At 40.7% G+C, this 22,104-nt stretch overlaps 1 protein-coding gene across 1 annotated transcript in view; it reads left to right on the forward strand.

Moving 5' to 3' along the window:
• The window catches only part of TRIM71 (tripartite motif containing 71), a 96,679-nt gene that overhangs the window by 62,057 nt on the left and 12,518 nt on the right, over positions 1-22,104 (forward strand). The window contains exon 2 of the mRNA XM_074943297.1: positions 13,853-14,020. Coding sequence (XP_074799398.1) covers positions 13,853-14,020 — 168 coding nt within the window. The remainder of the gene's footprint in view (positions 1-13,852; positions 14,021-22,104) is intronic.

The following is a 22,104-nucleotide window of genomic DNA, read 5'->3' on the forward strand; positions in this document are numbered from 1 at the left end:
GCATTTTATTCATGCACTAAAAATGTGAAAGGAGAAAAATTTTTATTTCCAGAACGTGTTAAATCTGTATCCTCAATTGAAGAAAAAAAAAATACAGAGAAAAACTGTCACAGAAAGAGATTAAATATTAAATTCCATAACATTCAACAAAGTCCCAGTCTCTCTATAGGAACTATAGTGTCAGAATACATAAGCACTAAACACACCTCGAATCAAAGGAGACTTGTGAAGAAAAACAAAATTGGGTATGTGCCCTTTTGTGCTTCTTTTGATGTACAATGAAGGCTGGAAAATCCTGTGATTCTTTCCCTTGTACGCTCCACCCTCTGCCCCATCCCCACCCCAGGATACTCTTTTTGTACTTTTAGGACCATGGGATCTGTTTTACTAGGAAGACTTTTTATAGTGACTAGACATCTAGTAAACTTACATCAGAAGAGTCAAAAGGGGACAAGAATCTTTTAGTCATTTTAAAAATACCTATTTAATATCAACTAAGCAACATTTTGGAAAGAGGGCCTCTTTGATAAAGATTAAGCCCCCTGCTTCAAATACACATCTCCAGTTAAGGTGTACGGACTAGCACTATACATCCTCAGAGTGATCCAGTGGTACTCAAACAAGTTCAGGAATACCAGAATGGACATTCTGATATTTCTAAGTTTTTTAAAAGAGAGCATTCCTTCGTCACTTTCTGTATATCAGAGAAGTAAAAAAGGCACAGTTCCAAATTTGTGTATTTATTTAAGGTTAGTCACAATTACCAACAAGGACACTGCTTTCTGTTAATCTTCACCTCTGGCAACATTTTACCGTACAAAAAACAAATGAGCATGAATAGATTGTTTTACCGGTAATGATGTAAGGACAGAACAGGGTTGAGGTGTAGTGATGTGGGGAGAAGCTTGTGTTATTGCTCTCTGGTCTGTGACTAGACAGAATTCAGAAATCTGCAGTGTGTCCTCTTGATTTCCTATTGATGATGAACTGTTAAGAGGAACGAGAGTTACTGAAACAGAAACTTTAAAAAATGACTAGTGATTTTGTGTGCCCAAATTAAAACACCTTTAAAGTGCCTGACTTTCAGAGGGTGCTCAGGATTTTCTGAAAATCAAGTGACTCAAGTTGGGCACCCAAAATTGCTGTCACTTTTTAAAACCTAGGCCTCAGTTTTTGCATAACTGCAGAGGGTTGGTATATCCTTCCCTGGTGGCGGGATAGAGCAGGGTAAATTTTGCCAGGACTACTCACTTCAAGTGTAGAACTTAACCCATTTTTTTCTTGAATATGTTTTCTGCTAACTTTTTTCTCTATACAAGAGTCGTAGAAATTTTATTCTCTCATTCCTAAGCAATGTAGGAATAGAGAGAAATTACTGAAAGGAGCTAGAAAAGATATTCATGAGATTTGCAAGTTTCCTATCTCAAAAAACAAAGTCCCACAATGCATAGTACTAAAAGCATAACCAGAAATAAAATAGCTGACAGTGATGCAGAACTAAAATACTTTAAATAAAATGGGTAGAAATAGTAATAGTGCCACTAAAATGTTGGTTGCCTAGGGACCAGTGCTCATGACCTGATTTCATTCAGTACAGACAAATGGAAGACAGTTCTAACCAGTAGTGTGTATATATACTTGGGGCTTCAAAAGGTCTAACTTCCCAAAGCTGAGGAAATTGGATGAAATTAACGGAGGGGAAAACTTGGATAGAAAAATGCAAATGAAAATTTGGAATTTTAGAAAGAGATTAGATGCCCAAAAAGCCATGATTCCACTATCAAGAAAGAGGACAACTTTGGCTTAGCCCATCCTGGTCCAGTGGCAAACTGAAGGCAGAAATTGGGGGGGGAGGGGAAAGCTATATATAACCAATGGGAAAAGGGGGAAATGGATAGCTATCAATATAAATTAGAAATTATGAAGATAGAAAACTGATAAGGGAAGCTGAAGACCTTGGGGAAAAATCTATGGCTGTCAGGGCTAAGGGCAATGAGTATTTTTAAGTACACTAGGAACAAAAGAGATCCTACCAATGGTACAGGCCCATTAGTACGTGGAGACGGTAAAATTATTGTTAATGCTGCAGAAAAGGCAGAAGTGTTAAATATTTCTGTACTATATTTGAAAAGAATCAGGATGATGTAGTCACATAACTGGAGGATGATGAAGTACCTTCCATTCCACTAGAAACGAAGGAGGATGTTAGACAACATCTACTAGTGATTAAAAAATTTAAATCAGCAGTCCCAGATAACTTGTTCCCAAGAGTCTTAGAAGAATTGGCTGAGGAGATCTCTAGCCTGCTGATAACTTTTAATAATGTTAAAATTCCAGAAGACTGGAAGAGTTTTAAAATTTGCCAGTGTTCAAACAAGGCAAGTCAGATGACCCAGGTAACTATAGGCCAGTTAGCCTGATATCAACCCCTTGCAAGATAATGGAAAAGCGGATACAGGATTAAAGTGATAAAGAATTAGAGAATAAGAATAATTAATGAATCAACATGTGTTTCATGGAAAATACATCTTGCCAACCAATATGGATTTCATTCTTTGGGATTATAAAAATATTTTGATTGATAAGGGTAACTGTGTAGATGTAACATACTTTTAAAGTAGTTGCCGATGGGGAATCACTACCTGGGGATATTTCTAGTGGGGTTCCACTGGGATCCTAGGGATGCTAGGCCCAATATTGTTCAACATTTTTATCGATGATGTGAAAGTAAATATAAAATCGCTGCTGATAAAATTTGTAGGTGACGGCGATTGGCATAATGGTAAAAATGAGATAGGGCAGTTATATTAAGTGAGTTGGATCTCTGGGTAAGCTGGCCCAGTCAAACAAAATGCCTTTTAATATAGCCATATGAAAAGTTTTATATATCTTAAAATGAGGAATGCAGGAGTCAGAAAGGAGCAAGAACTTTGACTAAAGAAGCACCGCATGGAGAAAGCAATGAGGCTCCAGTTGCACCTAGGCCCTGTACATGGGTCAGCTTGAGCGAGGAGCACTCCTCCTAGCACAAGGTCTGCTGCAGAAGGAGGAAACAGCAAACTTCAGGGACTTTTTGTTGCACTTTCACCAGGAAAGCAAAGGTCAATCTCATAGGCACAAGAGCAGATCCTCCTCTACATCCACTCCAGAGGTTGGATCCCTCCCCGACTCTATCCAAGTGGGGGCAACACAGCCTTTTCAAACATGTAGTTACATGTTCAATGTTTCACCTGTCCTCATTACCACCCCCTCAGCCGCATGGGTAGGTGGACATGGAGCCCTAATGGCAGACCCACCATACACAATATTCCATAAAGACAAAGTCTCACTATGACTACACCTGAAATTCAGCCCTAAGGTAGTTTCAGAGTGTCACATAAATCAGATTATCCACTTACTTGTATTATGCCTGAATCCCTAGGCTTCCAGTGGAGAGAAGAGACTTTCATTTCCTTAGTGTAAGACAAGTATTGGCATTTTAACTCCAGAGAACAAAAGATGAAAAAGTCACCTAGACTGTTCGTTGCCATAGCTGAATGAGTCAGAGGACAAGCTGTTTCCTCTGAGACAATCTCTAAATGGATCTATGGTTATTTCCTACTTTATCAGTTGGGACATTTTCCTCTCCTACATAGGGCAAGGGCTTTCTATGAGAGTGTAGCAGCCTCAATAGCATCGCTTCAAGAGGTATCCCTGCTTTGTATTTGCAAGTCAGCAACATGGAGTTCCAGCCATGCATTCACAAGACGTTACACCTGGATCCAGCCTCTTTGATCTGTGGTTGGTCTGAGCCTCCTTTGGGACAGGAGTTCTACAAGCAGCTATACCATCTGCAGCCTCGCACCCTCCACCAATCTGAATACTGCTTGTCACTCAAAGATGAAAGGGAAGTTACCCTCTGTAGCTGGAGTTTGTCAAGACGTGTGGTCCCTATCTATATTCCACTGCCTGCCCTCCTTCCCCTGTGTTTTGGATCACGTCTGATGTGCGGCTAGAGAAGAAACTGGAGATATGGTTAGTCTTTACCACCCTTTATACCATCTGCGCAGAGCACGAGGAGTGCAAGAACCCAGCTGGGGACCAACAGACACTACTTGCAAGAATTCTGTGGTCTCCGGTGTATGGAGCACAGTGGGACAAATTGGGACCAGACACCTCAAACTCCAGTTCAAAAAGGGAAGTAACTTCCCTTTTTGCTGGTATAAGCTGTGTCCACGCTAAGAGCACTTTGCTGGTATTTGTGTGCGTGTGTGTGTGTGTGTGTGTGTACACTAGTATAGCTATAGCAGCAAAGCCTGTTGAGTACTGGCCTGGCCTGAGAGATCTAAAGAGCTCAATTTGTTAGCTTGTTGAGAGGTGACTTGATAACCACGTATAAGTATTTTCATGGGGAGAAAATACTGTGTTACTAACATGCTCTTTAGTCTAGCAAAGAAAGACAAGAACCAACTGCTGGACGCCAAAGCCAGACACAAATATTTAACAATGTAGGTGACTAACCACTGGAACAAACTACCAAAACAAGTGGTGGATGCTCCATCTTTTGATCTTTAAATCAAGACTAGACGTTTTTCTGGAAGATCTTCATTAGCCAAACAGCAGCTGTTGGACTCAATACAAAAGTAATTAGATGAAATTCTATGACTTGTGATAGACAGAAGTTCAGACTAGGGCATCTAATGGTCCCTTCTGTACTTAAACTCTATGAATCTTTAAATGGAGACTAAAAAAGCATTATTTTGCTCTCAAGTTGCTGAGCAGCACTAAATCATGAGCTGGTATCCCTCCTGATGCTTAACTTCTCCGCATATTGGCTTGTCTGATTTAAGAGTTTTAACATTTCTTAAGATGCTGCCAGTATTCTTGTAAAAATCCTATTGGACAAAGATTAACCCTAATTTTGGAGTGAACGCCCTCTAGATCTGATATTCAATTTTAAACACAGACTTGGGCTCAGCAGTTATTGAGGAACAGCTCGCCTTGGGTGCAAGACAAAGACAGTTTTGTTTTTTAAATTTTCAGGTGTCCTGCCATGGATTTCATGATATAGTTTCCTGTGGAGTCATTATGTCCTCACACTAAGGAATTCCAAGGTTCTTAGTTTTTAGATGGATGGTTCTTATAATGACGGTATGGAAAATACTGGCTTAACATTAGAGCTTTGTTGTCAAACTAAATATTTACATTTCAAAACATTCATACATACAAGCTAATAGGTGACTATTAAAAATTATGTACTTGAACACAGAGCTCTGGATATGTGTGTTTTAACAGCTATAAATTCTGCTAAACTGGTATTTAAAGCAGATTGGAACGTAGCTTACAACTGGACACTTTCTTCTGTTGTGCCAATAAGGTAAACAAATCACCCAAATAAATGATCTCCACCAACAAGCTCAGCACCTTCTCATATTTTACATGCATATAATTTATTTTAAAAATTAATATAGTTTGAAGGTTGCTCCACTGAAAAAGTTAAAGACCTACAAACTCAGCTTTACCACTTTTTTTATGACTTAACAGTGGCACTGACTGCCAAATATACCACAAATTTAATTTTTTAGGGCCTTATTCTCTCTCTCTCCTCCCCTGCCTTGGGTATATAGAATTATAAAATCTAGGGCCAGAATGAACTTCAACAGATCATCAAGTCTGACCCCTGTTCAGAGACAGGACCAAGTAAACCTAGACCATCCCTGACAAATGTTTGTCCAACTGGTTTTTAAAAACCTCCAATGATGGAGATTCCACAGCTTCCCTTTGTAAGCCTGTTCCAGAACTTAAATATCCTTATGGAGTAGTTAAAGTTTTTCCAAACATCTAACCTAAATCTCCCTTGCTGTAGATTAAGCCTATTACTTCTCATCCTACCTTCAGTGGACGTGGAGAACAATTGATCATCCTCTTGTAACAGCCCTTAACATATTTAAAGACTGATGTTAGGTTCCCTCTGTCCTCTTTTCTCAAGACTAAACATGCCCAGTTTTTTAACCTTTCCTCATAGGCCAGGTTTCCTAAACTTTTCATAATTTTCAAATTCCTCTGGGCTCTCCCGTTTGTCCACATCTTTCCTAAAGTGTGGCGCCCAGAACTGGATGCAGTACTCCAACTGAGGCCTCACCTCTGCGGAGTAGAATTTACAATTACACCTCTACCTCGGTATAATGTGATAGGATATAATGTGGTAAAGCATTTCCCCTCCTCCCTCCCAGGCTTGTGCAAGCCTGGGAGGGAGTGGGGAGAAGTGGAGCGGCAGCACACTCAGGGGAGGAGGTGGGGCGGAGGTGAACTGGGGTGGGGGCGTGGGGAGGGCTTCAGGAAGTAACTGGGGGACAAGGGGGTGCAGAGGAACCGCTCGCCGCCCCAGCTCACCTCCGCCTCCTCCCCCGAGCATGCTGCTGCTCTGCTCCTCCCTCCCTCCCTCGCAGGCTTGCTGCGCCGAACAGCTGATTCGCGGCAAGCCTTAGAGGGAGGGGGGAGAAGTGGAACGGCGGTGGCACGCTTGGGGAGGAGGCAGAGCAGAGGTGAGCTGGGGTGGGGAGCTGCCGTTGGGTGCTCTGTACCCACCATGCTTTCTCTGTGGGTGCTCCAGCCCCGGAGCACCCATGGAGTCGGAGCCTATTGCGGCAGTGTGTCTGACTCCGACATGCTGCTCTGAGCAGTTTAAGGGGGCGGAGGGGGGAGGGGTTGATAAGGGGTAGAGGGTCTTGGGGGTGGTCAGGGAGCGGGGGGGGGTTGGATGGGTTGGGGATTCTGAGGGGTCAGTCAGGGGGCTGGAAGTAGGTGGGGGTCGGATAGGGGGTGGGGCCAGGCTGTTTGGGGAGGCACGGCCTTCTCTACCAGGCCCTCCCTACACGGTTTAATATAACACGGTTTCACATATAACACGGTAAGATTTTTTTGGCTCTCAAGGACCGTGTTATATTGGGGTAGAGGTGTACCTCCCATGTCTTACATACAATATTGTTGTTAGTACACTTTAAAATTATATTTAGCCTTTTTTCGCAACTTCATGTTGTTGCTGACTCAGATTCAATTTGTGATCCATTGTATCCCCAGTTCCTTTTCGGTGGTACTACTGCCTAGCCAATTATTTCCCATTTTGTAGTTGTACATTTGAGCTCCCCCCCCCCCCCCCCGCCTTCCTAAGTGTAGTACTTTGCAATTGTCTTTATTGACTGTCATCTTGTTGATTTCACACTAATTCTCTAATTTGCAAGGGTCATTTTGAATTCTAATTCTGCCCTCCAAAGTGCTTGCAACTCTTCTCAGCTTGGTGTCATTTGCAGATTTTAGAAGCATACTCCCCAGTCCATTATCTAAGTCATTAATGAAAATATTGAATAGTACTGGACCCAGGACTGACCCCCTGAGGGAACCCACTGATATGCCCTCCCAGTTTGACAGTGAACCATTGATAACTGCTTTTTGAGTTAAATGTCATAGCTCAATTGCAGTCAATAGAGTTATTACTATTTATACAAATTTGAGTATCGGAACCCAAATCTTCATGTCTCACATAGCTTGATTTTTATTTTACATATATTACCCCCCACCCCCAAGCAAGGGAGGATGGAAAAATATGCTTCTGAAGTCACACAGCCAAAAGGACTTTTCTCAGACTCTTCTAAAACATTGCTCTTGAACAGAAACCGAACACGTTTGTCATTGGAAAATGTGGTGATTAAAATGTTTGTAGCATTTTAAAACTTTCATAGTCTGACAACCCTAACTACTGCACTTGCTACCAAGCAGGCAACGGCAGTAATAGATGCAGTAGTCAGTACAGCTAAAAGAAGTGAAATGCTTTTTGCTATATGAACTTCCAGAATTCTGTGCTGAATGGAATAGATATGCTTTTTGCCTTTTTCAACTGATATTGGACTCTGTAAAAGTAGTGTTGAGCTTATTTCAAAAGTGTAAAACTGACGTGCTTTTTTTTTTTTTCCATGCTGTTATTTTTCACCATATATTTTGTATCTGTTCCCAGGGCAGAATGAGAAATAATGTGTAAACGTTACAGTAAACTTTAGAGCCCTAATGTCTGGCTTTCTTTAACTTCTAAATATTTTTGCCTCCATCAGTAGGTTCTTAATGTTGTAGTTTTTTTAAAACTATTGTAATCAGTCACAGTGTCAATATTGTTTGTGCATATGATGCTGGGATAGCATAAGAACTTGAAGAAATCTATTTGTTCCCTCTTAGAGATATAGCTACATGCAAACACATATTTAAAAATATACATTTTTTACAGAGAGACAAATCAAAGTTTTCAATGAGAGCTGTGGGGCAAAAAGGCACACTTTGGCTTCACCAAGAGGACACTTTTTAAACACAAGTTAAGAGAAGGCTCCTCAACTACTGTTTTCACTGAATTTTCCTTGTGGCTACTACATTCCAGTGCTTTTGTCTGTGCCTGGTATTTTGGAAATTTTGGTGAGGGGAGGTAGGTGGGTGGGGCATTCTGGAAGCTGGTCAACAGTAAGGAAGGGAGAGCTGGTGTGGGAATTGTAGAGTCGGGTCAGAGTTTAACTTTAGTGGCCATTCATCAGATGCTGATTGATTGCTGTGGAATCCCAGGGGACATTTAACAACATCTCCGCCCATCCCCCCCATACCCTTTGAAAACAGATGGACCAAAAAATGGGGAGAACGACACCCAGGAATTCTGCTGTTGTAAAATGTTTTTACAGTGCACTGTACAGCCTTTCCTGAAGCAATCACGTTTATTGTCTTGCTGTCGTATTTCTTGGGCTCCTGCAGCTGTAAAAGATGAATAGCCCTCTGATAGGGTTCACTGACTCTGTTTAATTTGAAGTAGGCTGCCTTTATTGTTTTGTGTTTAAAATTGTATGCCACCAATTCACGGAAATATTTTCTATTTGGAAATAATCAACCCATGGTTAACTTATTTTGGAATAAATCACTGTTAACCATCTTTAAAATCATTCCCATCACCACCTTCCTGCCTCTTTCTCCTTCTCAGGATGATGTATTTTTTTGAGGGAGCTTCTTAAAATATTAAGTGTGATAAACTGGAATTCTCAAATTGATAAGAACATTATTACTCTTCCTTTTTACATATTTCATTTCTATCTTTCCAGTAGTCTTCCAGTTAACTGACTAAAATTGACCAGAGTTTAACAAAGTGGAGAATGGTATATTTAAAAAGAAAAAATAAAATCTTATTCCTTAACTATCTCTACAGCAGAACAGCCTACTAATAATTACAAAACCAAACAGTAAATCCAGTAAACATAATTCATGTGATCCCTAATTAATTTTTTTTTTTTTTAATTCAGGAGGAAAGGGGGATCTTTAGCTCCAATTTTCCTCCTCTACACTCCCTGCCCCAAACAAGATGGCTGTTTATTTCTGAGGCTAGATTCACAAAATATTTGTTCTTAAATTGGGGAACTGGGGATGAATGGGCAGCAGTTAATAACACTATCATGGCTTAGAGGTCGTTCCAAAATCCTGTCCGTTAAATTACAACGTGGCAATCTGCCCCTGCCCTTTCATTATCTGTGTATCTTCAAGTGGGACAAAAAATGAAGTCTCAAGGGAAAAAAACAATCTTATGCCCTTATGGTTTTTAAAAACAAGAAAATAACAATTTAAGTGGAAGGCACCCCCAAATGTTAAATATACATCCAGAAAGAGAACTTTTTGCAAGGTAGCTACATACGTTTGGTTTTAGGGGATGTGGTTGAGTGGTGGAAGAACTTGAAATCTTTTGAAACTTGTCTGAGGCGAACCTAAATTCTGTTCTTAAAAATGAATATTTTTGCCATGATAGAATGCTCTTCAGTAATGGAAGATTAACTTTCTATCCTTCTACAGATTCTGTTTTTATTAATCTAAGACTAGCCATAGTTTTTAAAAAAGATATATATGATGTGCAATAATCATGAGCCAAACCCTTCCGATTCTGCTACTCCAGAAATGGGAATTGGGCGGGGGGGGGGGGAGGAGGAGCAGATTTCTCTACAAATTTAGTACATATTTGCCTGCTTGAAACAACCCTTTATTTATATATATATATATATATATATATCTTTCTACTGCAAGAAAAAACTGCAATCTCTACCGTTTTGGTGCAAGGTCTGTGTTTGTTTGGATCTTAATCCTTCCCAATTAGAATCAATACAAAACTTTATTCTGAGCTACAGATATCACAGTTTGTTAGATTTATTGGGCTCAGGTGGCCCTGTTTAGTAGTGGGGCGGGGGGGGAGCAAAATGAACACCATCAAAAACAAAAAAGGACAGGAAACTTGGCTACTGGCCCTGAACTTTGGGGCTGGGTTAAGAGAAGGAGACTGTGAATAATAAATGATGGCAGTCAGTTTTCTTACTCACTAATTCATTGTGGAGTTGGCTGTGGGTGGGCATGGCACTATGCTTCTACGCACAGAGCCCTCCTGGCGCAACTCCCTTCCGTCACCCAGATAGTACGGAAGGGGACAGTCTGGCCCTCTGATTGTTTGTGGGTACATTGGGGTGTATACAGACTCTAAGACTCAGATAAATAAAGAAACCAGTGCAGCTAAACTGCCTCTAATATGTTGCATTATGTTGTATGAAGGTATAAGAATTTAAAACTGAAGTTGGCTCCAAAAGAGTAATGCGCTTTTTGCCTTTTTCAACTTGTGCTTAGAACAGGGGTTCTCAAACTTCATTGCAACGTGACCCCCTTCTGACAACAAAAATTACCTCATGACCCCAGGAGGGGGGACGGAAGTCTGAGCCCACCCAAGCCCTACTTCCCTGAGGAGGGGCCAAGGCCAAAGCCCCACCCCCACTGTTCCGGGCGGGGGACCAAGCTGAAGCTCATGGCTTCAGCCCCAGGCCAGGGGGCCTGCAACCTGAGTCCTGCCGCCTAGGGCTGAACCAAGTCTAAGCCAGCCCTGGCGACCCCATTCACCTTGGGGTCCTGACCCACAATTTGAGAACTGCTGGCTTAGAAGATTCTAGCAGATCACCTTGAAGTTGATTACCCTTCTCTGTCCTCCTCCAGCTGCCTTTCAATGTCTAGTCATCCTCATTGCAGAGTGAACATATGTTGAGGTCTCTGAGGGGGTATATAGATAGATACAGCTTTTTTTTTTTTTTTTTTTTTTTTTTAAGCTTAACTTTATTAAAGGGTGGTGGAGCTGGAGTGAGCATGGTCATATTAAATGATGGTCCCCCACGCCCACTGATTCTATTTCTCTTGTAATTAAATCTAGATTGCAAAGCCTCTACATACATCACCTTAGAACAGTGGTCCCCAAACTTTTTACCTCCCTCCACCCTTGTCCAGGGTCACGGCTCTGGGAGGGGGGAACAGGGTAAGGGCTGGAGGCTGTGGGTGGGGGCAGGAGCAGAGCTGAGGCTGGGGCCCCGGGCGTGGGGCCGGCATCTGAGCCTGGTCCCAGGCCAGAAGGGGGCTGGGTGGCTCTCCCTGCCTGCCGTCCATGGGGGCTGGCCCAGGCCCCTGTCGCACCCCCCAGAATTTTCCTTCTTTTCCCCCTTAGTGGGGCACGCCCCACAGATTGGGGACCTTTGCCTTAGAAACTTGCCAACAGCTTTCTCACTCGAATGAGAAGGTTGGTTTTTCAATTCTGCCTTAAGACTTTATCATGTTCCCTATGTAATCTGCATATCTGAAATAAAATTGTCATCTTTGTTAGTTGGTTTCATTAAAAATGTGATTACTTCATTTGCATCCATCAGGAGAGGGAGGGCAGGAGTGGGTTGATTGAGCAACTGCTTGATTAGTTTCTCTGTCTGCGGCCTGAATGAGTCCTACATTAGGCATTGTATTCTGAGCAGCAGCAGCATCTGGATCTGTGTGACAGGACAGTTCCCTGGCCTTTGCCCTAGCTTTGCTTCTGGCATTAACTCTCTCAAACACCTAATGACCGGTTTAACTTGCTGCTGGGCTCTTGCTCATATGATCGCCATTTTCTTTTCCGCTGTCGTCCTTGATAGTGAGATGCATAATCCATGTTGCATGTTTTTAAATAATATCAGATTCGTTTGACTTGACTTTGATACCTTGCGTGGCTTTATATCCCCCCCCACCGCCCCCGTTGTTTAAAAGTTGGATGGACCAGCAATATTTAATGTATGTTCTTTGTAAACTTACATTGAAAATACAGCACTGCAGGAGAAAACTATAATACAGTAAACTGACTTACCACATTATGCACAAAAGGAATTTTCTAGTACAGGAAGAGGCACCCGTTCCAAACTTAAGATTTAGAATTTAAAGCAGCTTGATATTTTCCAAAACATTTAGGATGTTTGAGGTATCAGTCTTGTTCAGATGCTAATAAGGATGCTTTAATTTTTCTAGCAGAACAGTCTGTGTCCAGAAATGTAACTCTTTTTTTTTAAAAGGTTTTGTTGAAAACCTCCTTCAAAAACTTAATCGAGAAATAAAGATGAACTACACGCACACAACCTTGTATGCTGCTACAGATATGTTTCTGCATAATATAAAATGTGTCCACGCCTGGTGGAGGAGTGAGCCTGCTTGCCTGGCTTATTATGATCAATAAATGGAGTAAATTTTAGGAAAAAGAAATCAGGATGGTAGTCTCCTTTCCCCCACACCCACCTCCAAAAAAAAAAAAAAAAATCAAGTTGGTACAGAGAATGTTGGTTGCCGTTAGACTCGATTGCCTTGCCTCCCACCCCACCACCACTCCACGCTCAGATGAACATTACTTGGTTCTTGTTTCTGTTTTGCTCTTGGTCATTCCTATGGAGTAGATTAAAACTACTAGTTAAGGATGGTGGAAAACCTGTACTTATGGTATAAGACCTTACTTGCAATGTACAGTGGATTTGGCTTTTCAACAGCGTTTTGGATTTTCTAGGACTTTTTATCATCTCCTACATCAAGAATGCTGTGTGTAGGTATAAGTTAGAGTTTTAGATTTCACTCTGAACTTTCTTGTTCTTAGGTTGTTTGGTGGTTTTTACACTCCTCCACAGATCTGTTTTCAACTGATTTCTTTAACTTCTAACAAAACACAAATCTGTATAGGATGCTACATCTGTGTACCACTTCCCTCTGTTGGATGGAATGCAAACATGCAAGCAGTTACTGCTAGTGAATAAATACATGATCTGGCGTATACAGAGTTTTACTCTGGAGTGAATGGGGGTTTGGGATCTGGTTTAGTTTTATTAACCAACATGATTCCATTTGTCTTAAAAATGTGGAGAGGCTAATCTTTAAATTCTGTAACTGACTTACAGTGTACAATTTCTTCCTCCTATTTCCAGCTTCTTCCCAGAAGTTCCACTGACACTGAAAGTCCTGGGTGGCACAGGAGACCTGCCACAATTCTTGGCTTTGACACCACCTTTGGTGGTGATGGCAAGCTTTTGCATCCAGTTTGCCTTGAATGTTCTGTCTTGCAGATAGGCTGAAAGATTAGAGAGAGGATTGTCCTTGTTTTTTTGCTTGATGTGCCTAGTGCAACAATAGTACAGTAAATTTTAAATGGCTCAGTAACTTTATGCAATGTTTGTATATGCAAGAAAAGTTATCTGAAACATGCAATAGGTGACATACCCAAATGGGTGAGTGTTGGCAGATGGTTTCCGTTCTTGAGAGAAGGGTGGGATGGACATCCTGGTATTGTATTGCAAAGAAAACAATCACATTTCTATTTTATTTTTGTCCACGTATGAGTGGCTGCTTTCAAGAGGGATCACTTTTCCTCTATAGAAGCTGTTGTGAACACTTTGCTTATCATTACTACCCATAATATCTCTCTTATGGTTAAGATACTTATTTTCTTCTGTGGGTGGTTTAGTGTGTCATACAATTTTTTCTTCTGTGTCCTTTCCAGGTGCTGCATTTCTACTGTGACACTTGTTCTGTCCCTATCTGCCGGGAATGCACCATGGGACGACATGTGGGTCATAGCTTTATCTACCTCCAAGATGCCCTCCAGGATTCCAGAACCCTCACCATTCAGCTGCTAGCAGATGCTCAGCAAGGACGCCAGGCTATTCAGGTAAGTCGCTCACCTGGATAAGAAAATCTTCCCTTTTGTCTACCACCAGCTGTGCCTGCTGCTAATTAATGTCCCCTGTGTGTGAAGGGCAAAAAGCCTCTCCTTTCAGTGTCCCCTACCCTCTCCCTTGTTGCGCTAGGTGATGTCTTTTCATTATTCAGGAAGGGAGTTCCTTGTCAGCAGCAAAATCAAAGGAAATGCCAACACACTATGCACATGCATCTTTGTTGCATCATCCTTTCATAAATAGGGACATCATGCTGTTTCCACATGAGACTGTGCACAGTTTGATATGTAACTTGTTCTAAGCTCAAAGTTCTGATCTTATAAAGCCCTCTTGGTTTGGAGGTGGCACATGCCTCATTGCTGCTGTATAACTGCCAACAACTATCTCCAGCTTTTCAGAACACGGACTGTCTCCTGGTATGGCTCTGACCAGTGCCTAGCACGATGGGTCCCCAAGCATGGTTGGGAGTTTTGGGCAGTGTAACATGACAAGTAGTAAGCATCAGCTACTTGGATTAGAATGATTAGAATTCCACTCTGTGTGGGTGAGTGGGGATCTATTACAAATATAACCTTCTCAGAATAGGAACACAGATGAATTTAAGCAGAGAGTGGGTGAAGGCATTTCTGCATTCAAGGATCATAAAGCATTTTGTATGCAAGGTGTTATAGAATTAAATAGTGCCACTTCTATGGAGGAATGCAGCAGCTGTTCAACAGTGCACAACAAATCTAAATACGGGACAAGGATGGAAGAAAATTGCCATACCCCTTCAAACGACAGGAAGAATTTTGGTAGGCAGAAAGGAATTTGACCAGATATACAGGTAAGGACCCAATTCAGCCATTCTTACTCTCACTGAGTAGTACCTGACTCTGCAGATAATTCTGCTGATGTCAGTAGAACTTCTTGCCAAGTAAAGTACTGGTCAGCGTGAGAAGCAGGACAGAATCAGGCCCTAAACTACTACCTTCTCCAAAGTTGTAATAAACAACACATCACTTATACAGCACTGCCCACTTTCAAAGCTCTGCAAATATTAATCTTCATAACACCCTTGTAGGCAGTATAGCCAAACTCAAACATTTAAAAAGTCATAAATCAGACTTTGAATCAGATCTTTAAAATGCAATTTAAACCATCCTCCCTACCTCCCTGAAAATTGAGTGCTTTTGATTTGCTTTCTGTTCTGTTTTGTTTAGAGTATATTCAGTTCACGTTTTCATGTTTTCCTCTGGAACTCTGAAAGCTAGAGAAAATTTTTCTTTTAAATGAAAGCTTACACGTACACATAATCATTTGTCTTCTGTAGCTAGGACTTTAGGTACCACACCGAATATTGTGAGACTCTCAATAAAATCAAGAGATTCAGCAGTTCTTGGTAGTTGTATTTTGTTTGTCCCCATCTTACAGATGGTGATACCGAGGCTCTGAGGATAAGCTGAATTTTCAAAGATGGTCTCAATTTGAGTGCTTAACTTTAGACATTTAGAACATGATTATCAGAGGTGCTGAAAACCTACAGTGTGTAAGTGAGACTTCATTTGGAGCTGTTGGCGCTCAGGACCTTCTGAAAATCAGTCCCTGGATTTTTGCCGTTGGGCATCTGAAATCCTCAAAGCACAAACTTTTATGAATGCCATGAATTAGTAGCAGAGCTGGGATTGTCATTTTGTATCTGCTTCCGAGCCGCTTGGCCTGTGGAGTAAACCTGCTGCGTTTCCTTCTGGAGAGCACAGCTCTTGTCTAAGATATCAAGGGGAGAAATGCTTAATGCTTTCACAATAAACGTACAAAAGGAGGATAACCGCTACTTAATTAGAAACTAATTAAAACTCTTCAGTTTATTTTAAATATTAATGAATATAGTTTAACTAAAGGTAAGTTAAAAGTAAGGACAGAAACCCCACCCTAAATGCAGCTGGTGGCTGAGGGTATTGGAAGGTTCTTTGAAATCTGGGTGTGCGGAAAAGCCATGTCTGGTTCAGCACCTGGGTTAGAAGAGAACTGGTTGCAGTAATACTGTGAATAAATATATTCTGCATGTTCAACTCTCAGATGTTCACTCCGATTTTATATATTCCTTCTGTTATAAGGAACACAGGTTACAAATCAGAGATTGTTTGGTTTATGTGGAATTAACTCTTGATTTATTTTTTTTTTTTTTTAGCGCCGTAGCACCTAAGAGCCCTAGTCATGGACCTGTGCCCATTGTGCTGGATGCTGTACAAATGCAAAACAAAAATACTGTCCCAATCCCAAAAAACCATATGATCTAAATCTGTTATAATTCTTTTAACCTAAAAATAGACTATTATGTTTTACCATCTTGAATCTAAGTAAACTGAGTAGCAGCATGAAGTATCTTTAATCCTCCCCACCCCCCCAAAAAAAACAAACAAACCCCAAACAAACAAACCCACCCAACAACAAACAGACTAGGGTGGAGCAGCCAGAGCATACCAGTGAATCTTGACATAAGTTAGAATTTTTAAAAAATTAAAAAAGGTTGATATTACTTATTCAAATCATTATAGAGACCTCAAGGTAGTATTTCTTTCTGTTCCTTGTTTAAAGCTATTGTGTGAGGTTTTTGTCTGGGAACTCTTTGTAATTAAACACACACACACCCCCAAATGGAGCTACAGAACAAGCAACTTCATATCACCAATTTGGAGCATGAGAGATACCTGGCAGCTTGCGTCTGTTATGGAGATACTAGTTTGCAGCTCCATAGTTGAGGATGAGCTTTGCTTTTAAAACAGGAATTCAAAACTTTTTGTTATGTATGAAAAACACTATATTCTTTCTCTGAGGATTTATAAGTAAATCTGTTCAGGAGCTAAAATTAATTTTAAATTAAGGCCTTTAAGAAATTTAGCACCTGGGTATCAGACTTCTTTAGTCTTTAATGATCTTAACCGAATAACAGACTCTTAAAACTTTACATATGATTAAAACTCACTGAATTCTTTGTATAGGCTAAAATTCAATTAATTATTTTTGATTTTTTTTTATGGCTGTTCATGTTCATAAAAAAAAAGTTTTTCCTGCCATGGAGGCTGGTACAGAATCTTCAGGGAAGGCTACAAACTGCCCTCTTTAAAAATGGCAGCCATTTTCTATTGTTCTCAATGCTACTGAAGCCACAAGGTACCCTTGACAAAAGTGCTTGCCAGAAGCTGGGTATAGGCGACAGGGTTTGGCTCACTTGAGGATTACCTGTTTTGTTTATTCTCACTGAAGTACCTGGCATTGGCCCTGGTTGGAAGACAGGATACTGGGCCAGATGGAACATTGGTCTGACCCAGTATGACTGTTCTTATGTTTTTATGCTTGCTACATCATTCCCCAAATGCTCAGTGTCCTACGCATAGTTGAGGGGAATTTAGCTTCACTCCCATTGACAAAAACAGATGACAGGCAGCCATTTTGAAGGAGGGCAGACATTATTTGAGTTTTTCTGAAGATGTTATGCTCCAGCCTCTGATAGATGAACTTTGTTATGAAAAATGACGTACAAATCACGACACTTAACTATTTCTTTTCAAAATCACCCAAAGGGTAGGGGAAAGGGTGAGTTTGGCCTGAGAGGGAGGGATGTGGAGGGCAGGAAAGGGATGGAAATTGTTGAAATAAAGCCACTTCTGCAGGCCAGTATGTTCTCACTACTTCGCGCTACTCCAGAGTAGGGTAGAGTAGCCATAGCAAACCAGTGAAACTTGACATGTTAGAATTTTTTTAAAAATTTGAAAAGGTTGATATTACTTATATTCAAATCATTACAGAGACCACATGGTAGTATTTCTTTCCGTTGCTTGTTTGGTAGCAATGTGTAAGGTTTTTGTCTGGGAACTCTTTGTAATTAAAAAAAAAACAAACAAAAAAAACCCCACTAAGATAGAGCTACGTTTGAGAGTACATATCAGTAATTTTGAGGTTTGAGTGATAAATCACTAATTCTATCTGGTAGAACGTCCTCTTACCAAGGGCTACAAATTGGAGCCTCTTAGCTGCTGCTGCTGGTCATGAGAGGAGGGATTTATGGGTTGGGTTGGGTTGGGAGAAATTGGATGGGAGACTAGTTCCCTGCTGTGCCATAGGCTTCTTGCGTGACTTCGAGCAAGTCACTTAGTTTCTCTGTGCCTTAGTTCCCCAACTGTAAAATGGGCTAATACATCCCTACCTTTTAGGGGTGCAGTGAAGATAAAACGCATTAGATTGTGAGGCTCTCAGTATAGTAATGCTGGCCATATAAGTACCTAAGCTAGAGAAATAAAGAACAAAACATAAATATGATAATTAAGCTCTTGGGCAGCAGCTGTCACTTTTATGCTCATACTATGAGTAGCACAAGAAGTACTACTACAACATAGATATTAAATTGTAGGCTATTTCTTCCTCTCCCAGTTTCTGGAGGCTCATTCTTGGGGGGTTGTGCACTAGTCCTCTAAAAGACACGTGAGCCAGAACACAGAAAATCATTGGGATTTCTGGAGCTCAGAGGTGGGTGGCTCACCTAAAGCTTTGTGCTCATGTAGGGTCTAGTACGTCACAACTCCTTCCAGTCCTGCTTAAGATGTCCGCTTTGTTTCTGAGACAAGAGTTGACAGATGTCAGATCTGTTCCATAGAAACCATGTAGAAATATTTAATGTGCCCCAAGTTTGAGCGAAGAGGAGGGTATGGTAGCTAAAAGAACCTCAGTGGTACAGTAACGTTGAATTTCTTCAAGCTGGCTTGCACAAGGGTCTGTCTGTTAGTAAGTAGATTATTGTTTTTTACTTCTGTTGATGTTGATGCTTTATTTGCACCAGTTGGGATGATTGAGTAGCAGACTGTGCCTCTTAATTTTTTTAAAGCAGAAATTAGCCACATGGGTTACAGTGCCAATCTGCAAAGAGTTATGTGTATTATCACATTCACCTTTCTCCTCCTAAATCTGCTTCATTCCTTTCTCTGCTTCTTTTACTTTCTCTCACCATTCCTTTCTAATTTTTTTCCCACACTTAAAACAGCTGGCAGAAGACACCTAATTTCATGATGAGTGAAGCTGTTAATGACAGTTCAGGACTGAGGAAGCACAAAAAGTGTTGGATCTACAAGATCTTGTAAATGTGAATCCTACAAATAATTCAGAACTGAGGGGGAAAAATGTATACGTGAAATTCGAAGGGTGAGGGTCAAGCTGAAAGGTTAGTGACACTGCCACACAGGAAAGCCAGTTATGGAGGAGAGATTTCTTTCTTCCAGTCCATAAGGGAATCGAAGCTATGGGTTCCGCACATGGAATAGGGAATTCTTCCCACATCTCTAGCAAATCTATGTTGACAGATCCAGAAGAAGCTGCATCGAGACCTTGTAGACTAGCTTGGTTGAGTCTCTTTTCTAAAATGTTGATACAAACTGCGTAAATGACTGGTTTTTGAGACTAGCCCAGTTGTCTAGTATTTAAATAGCACAGGGAGGGCTGTGGAGGTGACATGCTCAATCCTTGGAGGATCACTTCATGTTCCTGTTTTAGCAATCCCGCTGGTTGGTTGAAGGATTGGTGTTTACAGGCTTTAAAAGGAATGTTGCCATGACATTGGAACTTAAGGATAGATAGAAGTGATAGGTTTCTGCCATGTTGATGAACTTTATGTAAAATTTACCAACTTCTTAGAGAAGAAAAGATAAACTGTGCTTAAGTGGGGATAGGAGTTAGGATATTGAGCCCCCTATGTTGAGATGTCTGGAAAGCATGCAGATAACCCCAACTGGAAGTCTTGCAGAAAGGGAAATTTATTTGAACTCTCTCTGAGGTTCTGGAGGAAACTCAGTTAAAAATCTGAAAAGGATGTTGTAAATGAGTTAGTTCAGTCTGCCACTCCTGCTGACATGCATCTCAGGGTATGTCTAGACTAGGATAAAAGAGGTGTGGGTTTTAAAAAAAACGTGTTAGTGAACTTGTTTGTAAAACCCTATCTCAACAGGGCAAGTTGTGTTTTTAATAGATGTTTGAGGTGGGTATTAACCTGCCATAGCATTGGCCTCCAGACTAATGTGTTAAAATACAATTTACGCCATCTACAGTGGTTTCAAAACATGTTGATTCAAATAAGTTGGATAACAAGATTTTAGGAATACACTACCTTGCTTAGCCTGGGCAGTCCCTTAGTTGCCTTTGCTGTGGTGTTTGACAGTATGTTGTTTAAATGCTGAAGACTGTAACAGGCCTGGGTCGTTAGCAGAACACAGAGGAAGTGGTTCTGTTATCTTCCAACATCAAAGACTTCAGAGTTGGTGGTAGGCAGGGCCATTAGGGCAATGCCTTTTTGTCTTACTGAAATAAATTGAGAGGATTGCTGAGGGGATTGCCTGTTGGCAAGGTAATAAGTAGCACCCAGCTAGGAAGCAGATGGGGTGGAGTCTGACCATCTAACACTTAAGAAATTAAAAGGAATCTAGAAAGACCAAAAGCAAAACATATCAATCTTCCCCTTCCCCCTTCTCCCACTCACCAGTGAGTCTGGAAGGCCACCCGAAATCTTTCCATGCTTAGCTTGCATTGATAGGAATTTAATGTTAGAGAGATGTGGAACAATACGCTAGTTGGTGGGGTTTTGGGGGAGAAAGGGATTTTTATTATTTTTATTATTTAGCTGTAATTGATGTCTTAGATCAGGGGACATAAATTGTAAATCTGAAAACTCTGAAATGCTGCTGCCAATCCCTTGATGGAATAAATTGAGACTGATTTATCAGGACAATATTGTCATATCAAACTGAAAAAAGTTAGCAACTGTATTTAACATAATTATAGCTTGATAGAGAATTGTCTGCACCACCGCTGCTGCTGCTGAACTGATTTGAGTACTAATGTAGGCAAGACAACATTGTTCACCAGCATTGTTGCCTAGATCTACTCTGAGCTGTGTCAAATGACAAAGGGGTGAATATGCTGGTGCCCTGTCAGATCTAGTGCTCTCACCAGTGAAGCTGCATAGTAAATATCCAAAAAAGTCCAATATTCTCAAGGCCTGCTGGGTGTATCTTTTGTTTTGTTTTGTTTTTAACCACTGTTTCTACACTTCTCGTTAAACTGTTTCGTTTGCAAGGACCTGCCTTGTGCAGGTTCTGCACTAGTATTAAGCTAGTTACTGTGTAAGAAAAGGATCTTTATTTCTAAGTTTTAAGATGTCATGGACTTGTGTGTGTGTGCGCTGTAAAAGGGCATTGCAAACAATAGCGATAAACTTTATTATAGGTCAGCCTGTATCTGGTCCAAAATATAACTTTTTGGCAAACTGGAGCTCCCTATAAAGCCTAGGACAAATAGAAACATGTCAACAATTTACAAATAAATCCACTTGAACAGCTTGTTTTAACTACCATCCCCCATGCGCTGAGATCCTGAAACTGACACTGATTTTGCCAGTGAAACTGGTTTGGTTTTTTTATTGCCCAAGCTAAAAGAAGTGTAAAACTGTAAACACCATAAATAGTGTCAGATCAAACGATTTACTCAAATCACTCTTAGATTTAAGATTTTATTTACAAAAGTGGTAGAAATGTTTGTTTACCACATATGATATTTAGGTTGATTGAATCCCTTCAAGTATTTAATATTCTTCTTTGCCTGCTGTGTTTGCTAAATTCCTTGAATTAAAAACTTGGGGTGGGAGGAGTGTCAGGAAAAATGAATGTTGCTAATGCTGGCGTTTCTGCAAATTGCTCATGCCTAAAAGTTTTTGGGAAAAGCTTATATGGAAAAAATGCAAACCAAAGTTGTCTGCTTTTTGCTCTGAAAATGGAACTTTGTTACTATTTCTAGTCTGCCAGTTTTCTAGCTTTTTTTAGCCTTATTTCCATCAAAACTCTGCGTTTTTGTTTTAGTCCCCCTTCCTTCAGCTCCCCTCTCAACTCAAAACAATCTCCCCTCCCTCCCGCAAACAAATAAAAATTTCCATCTGGCTGGTCTCTGGCTCTAGTCTATGTTGAAAACTTAAACCAGCTTAATTAGGTGGATTTTAGGAATAGTTTTTAGTTAAACCCAGTAAATATTGAGCAGAGACAAATTGATACATCTCTGGGTA

Source organism: Natator depressus, chromosome 2 (genome assembly GCF_965152275.1).
Source record: "Natator depressus isolate rNatDep1 chromosome 2, rNatDep2.hap1, whole genome shotgun sequence".
Lineage (NCBI taxonomy): Eukaryota > Metazoa > Chordata > Testudines > Cheloniidae > Natator > Natator depressus.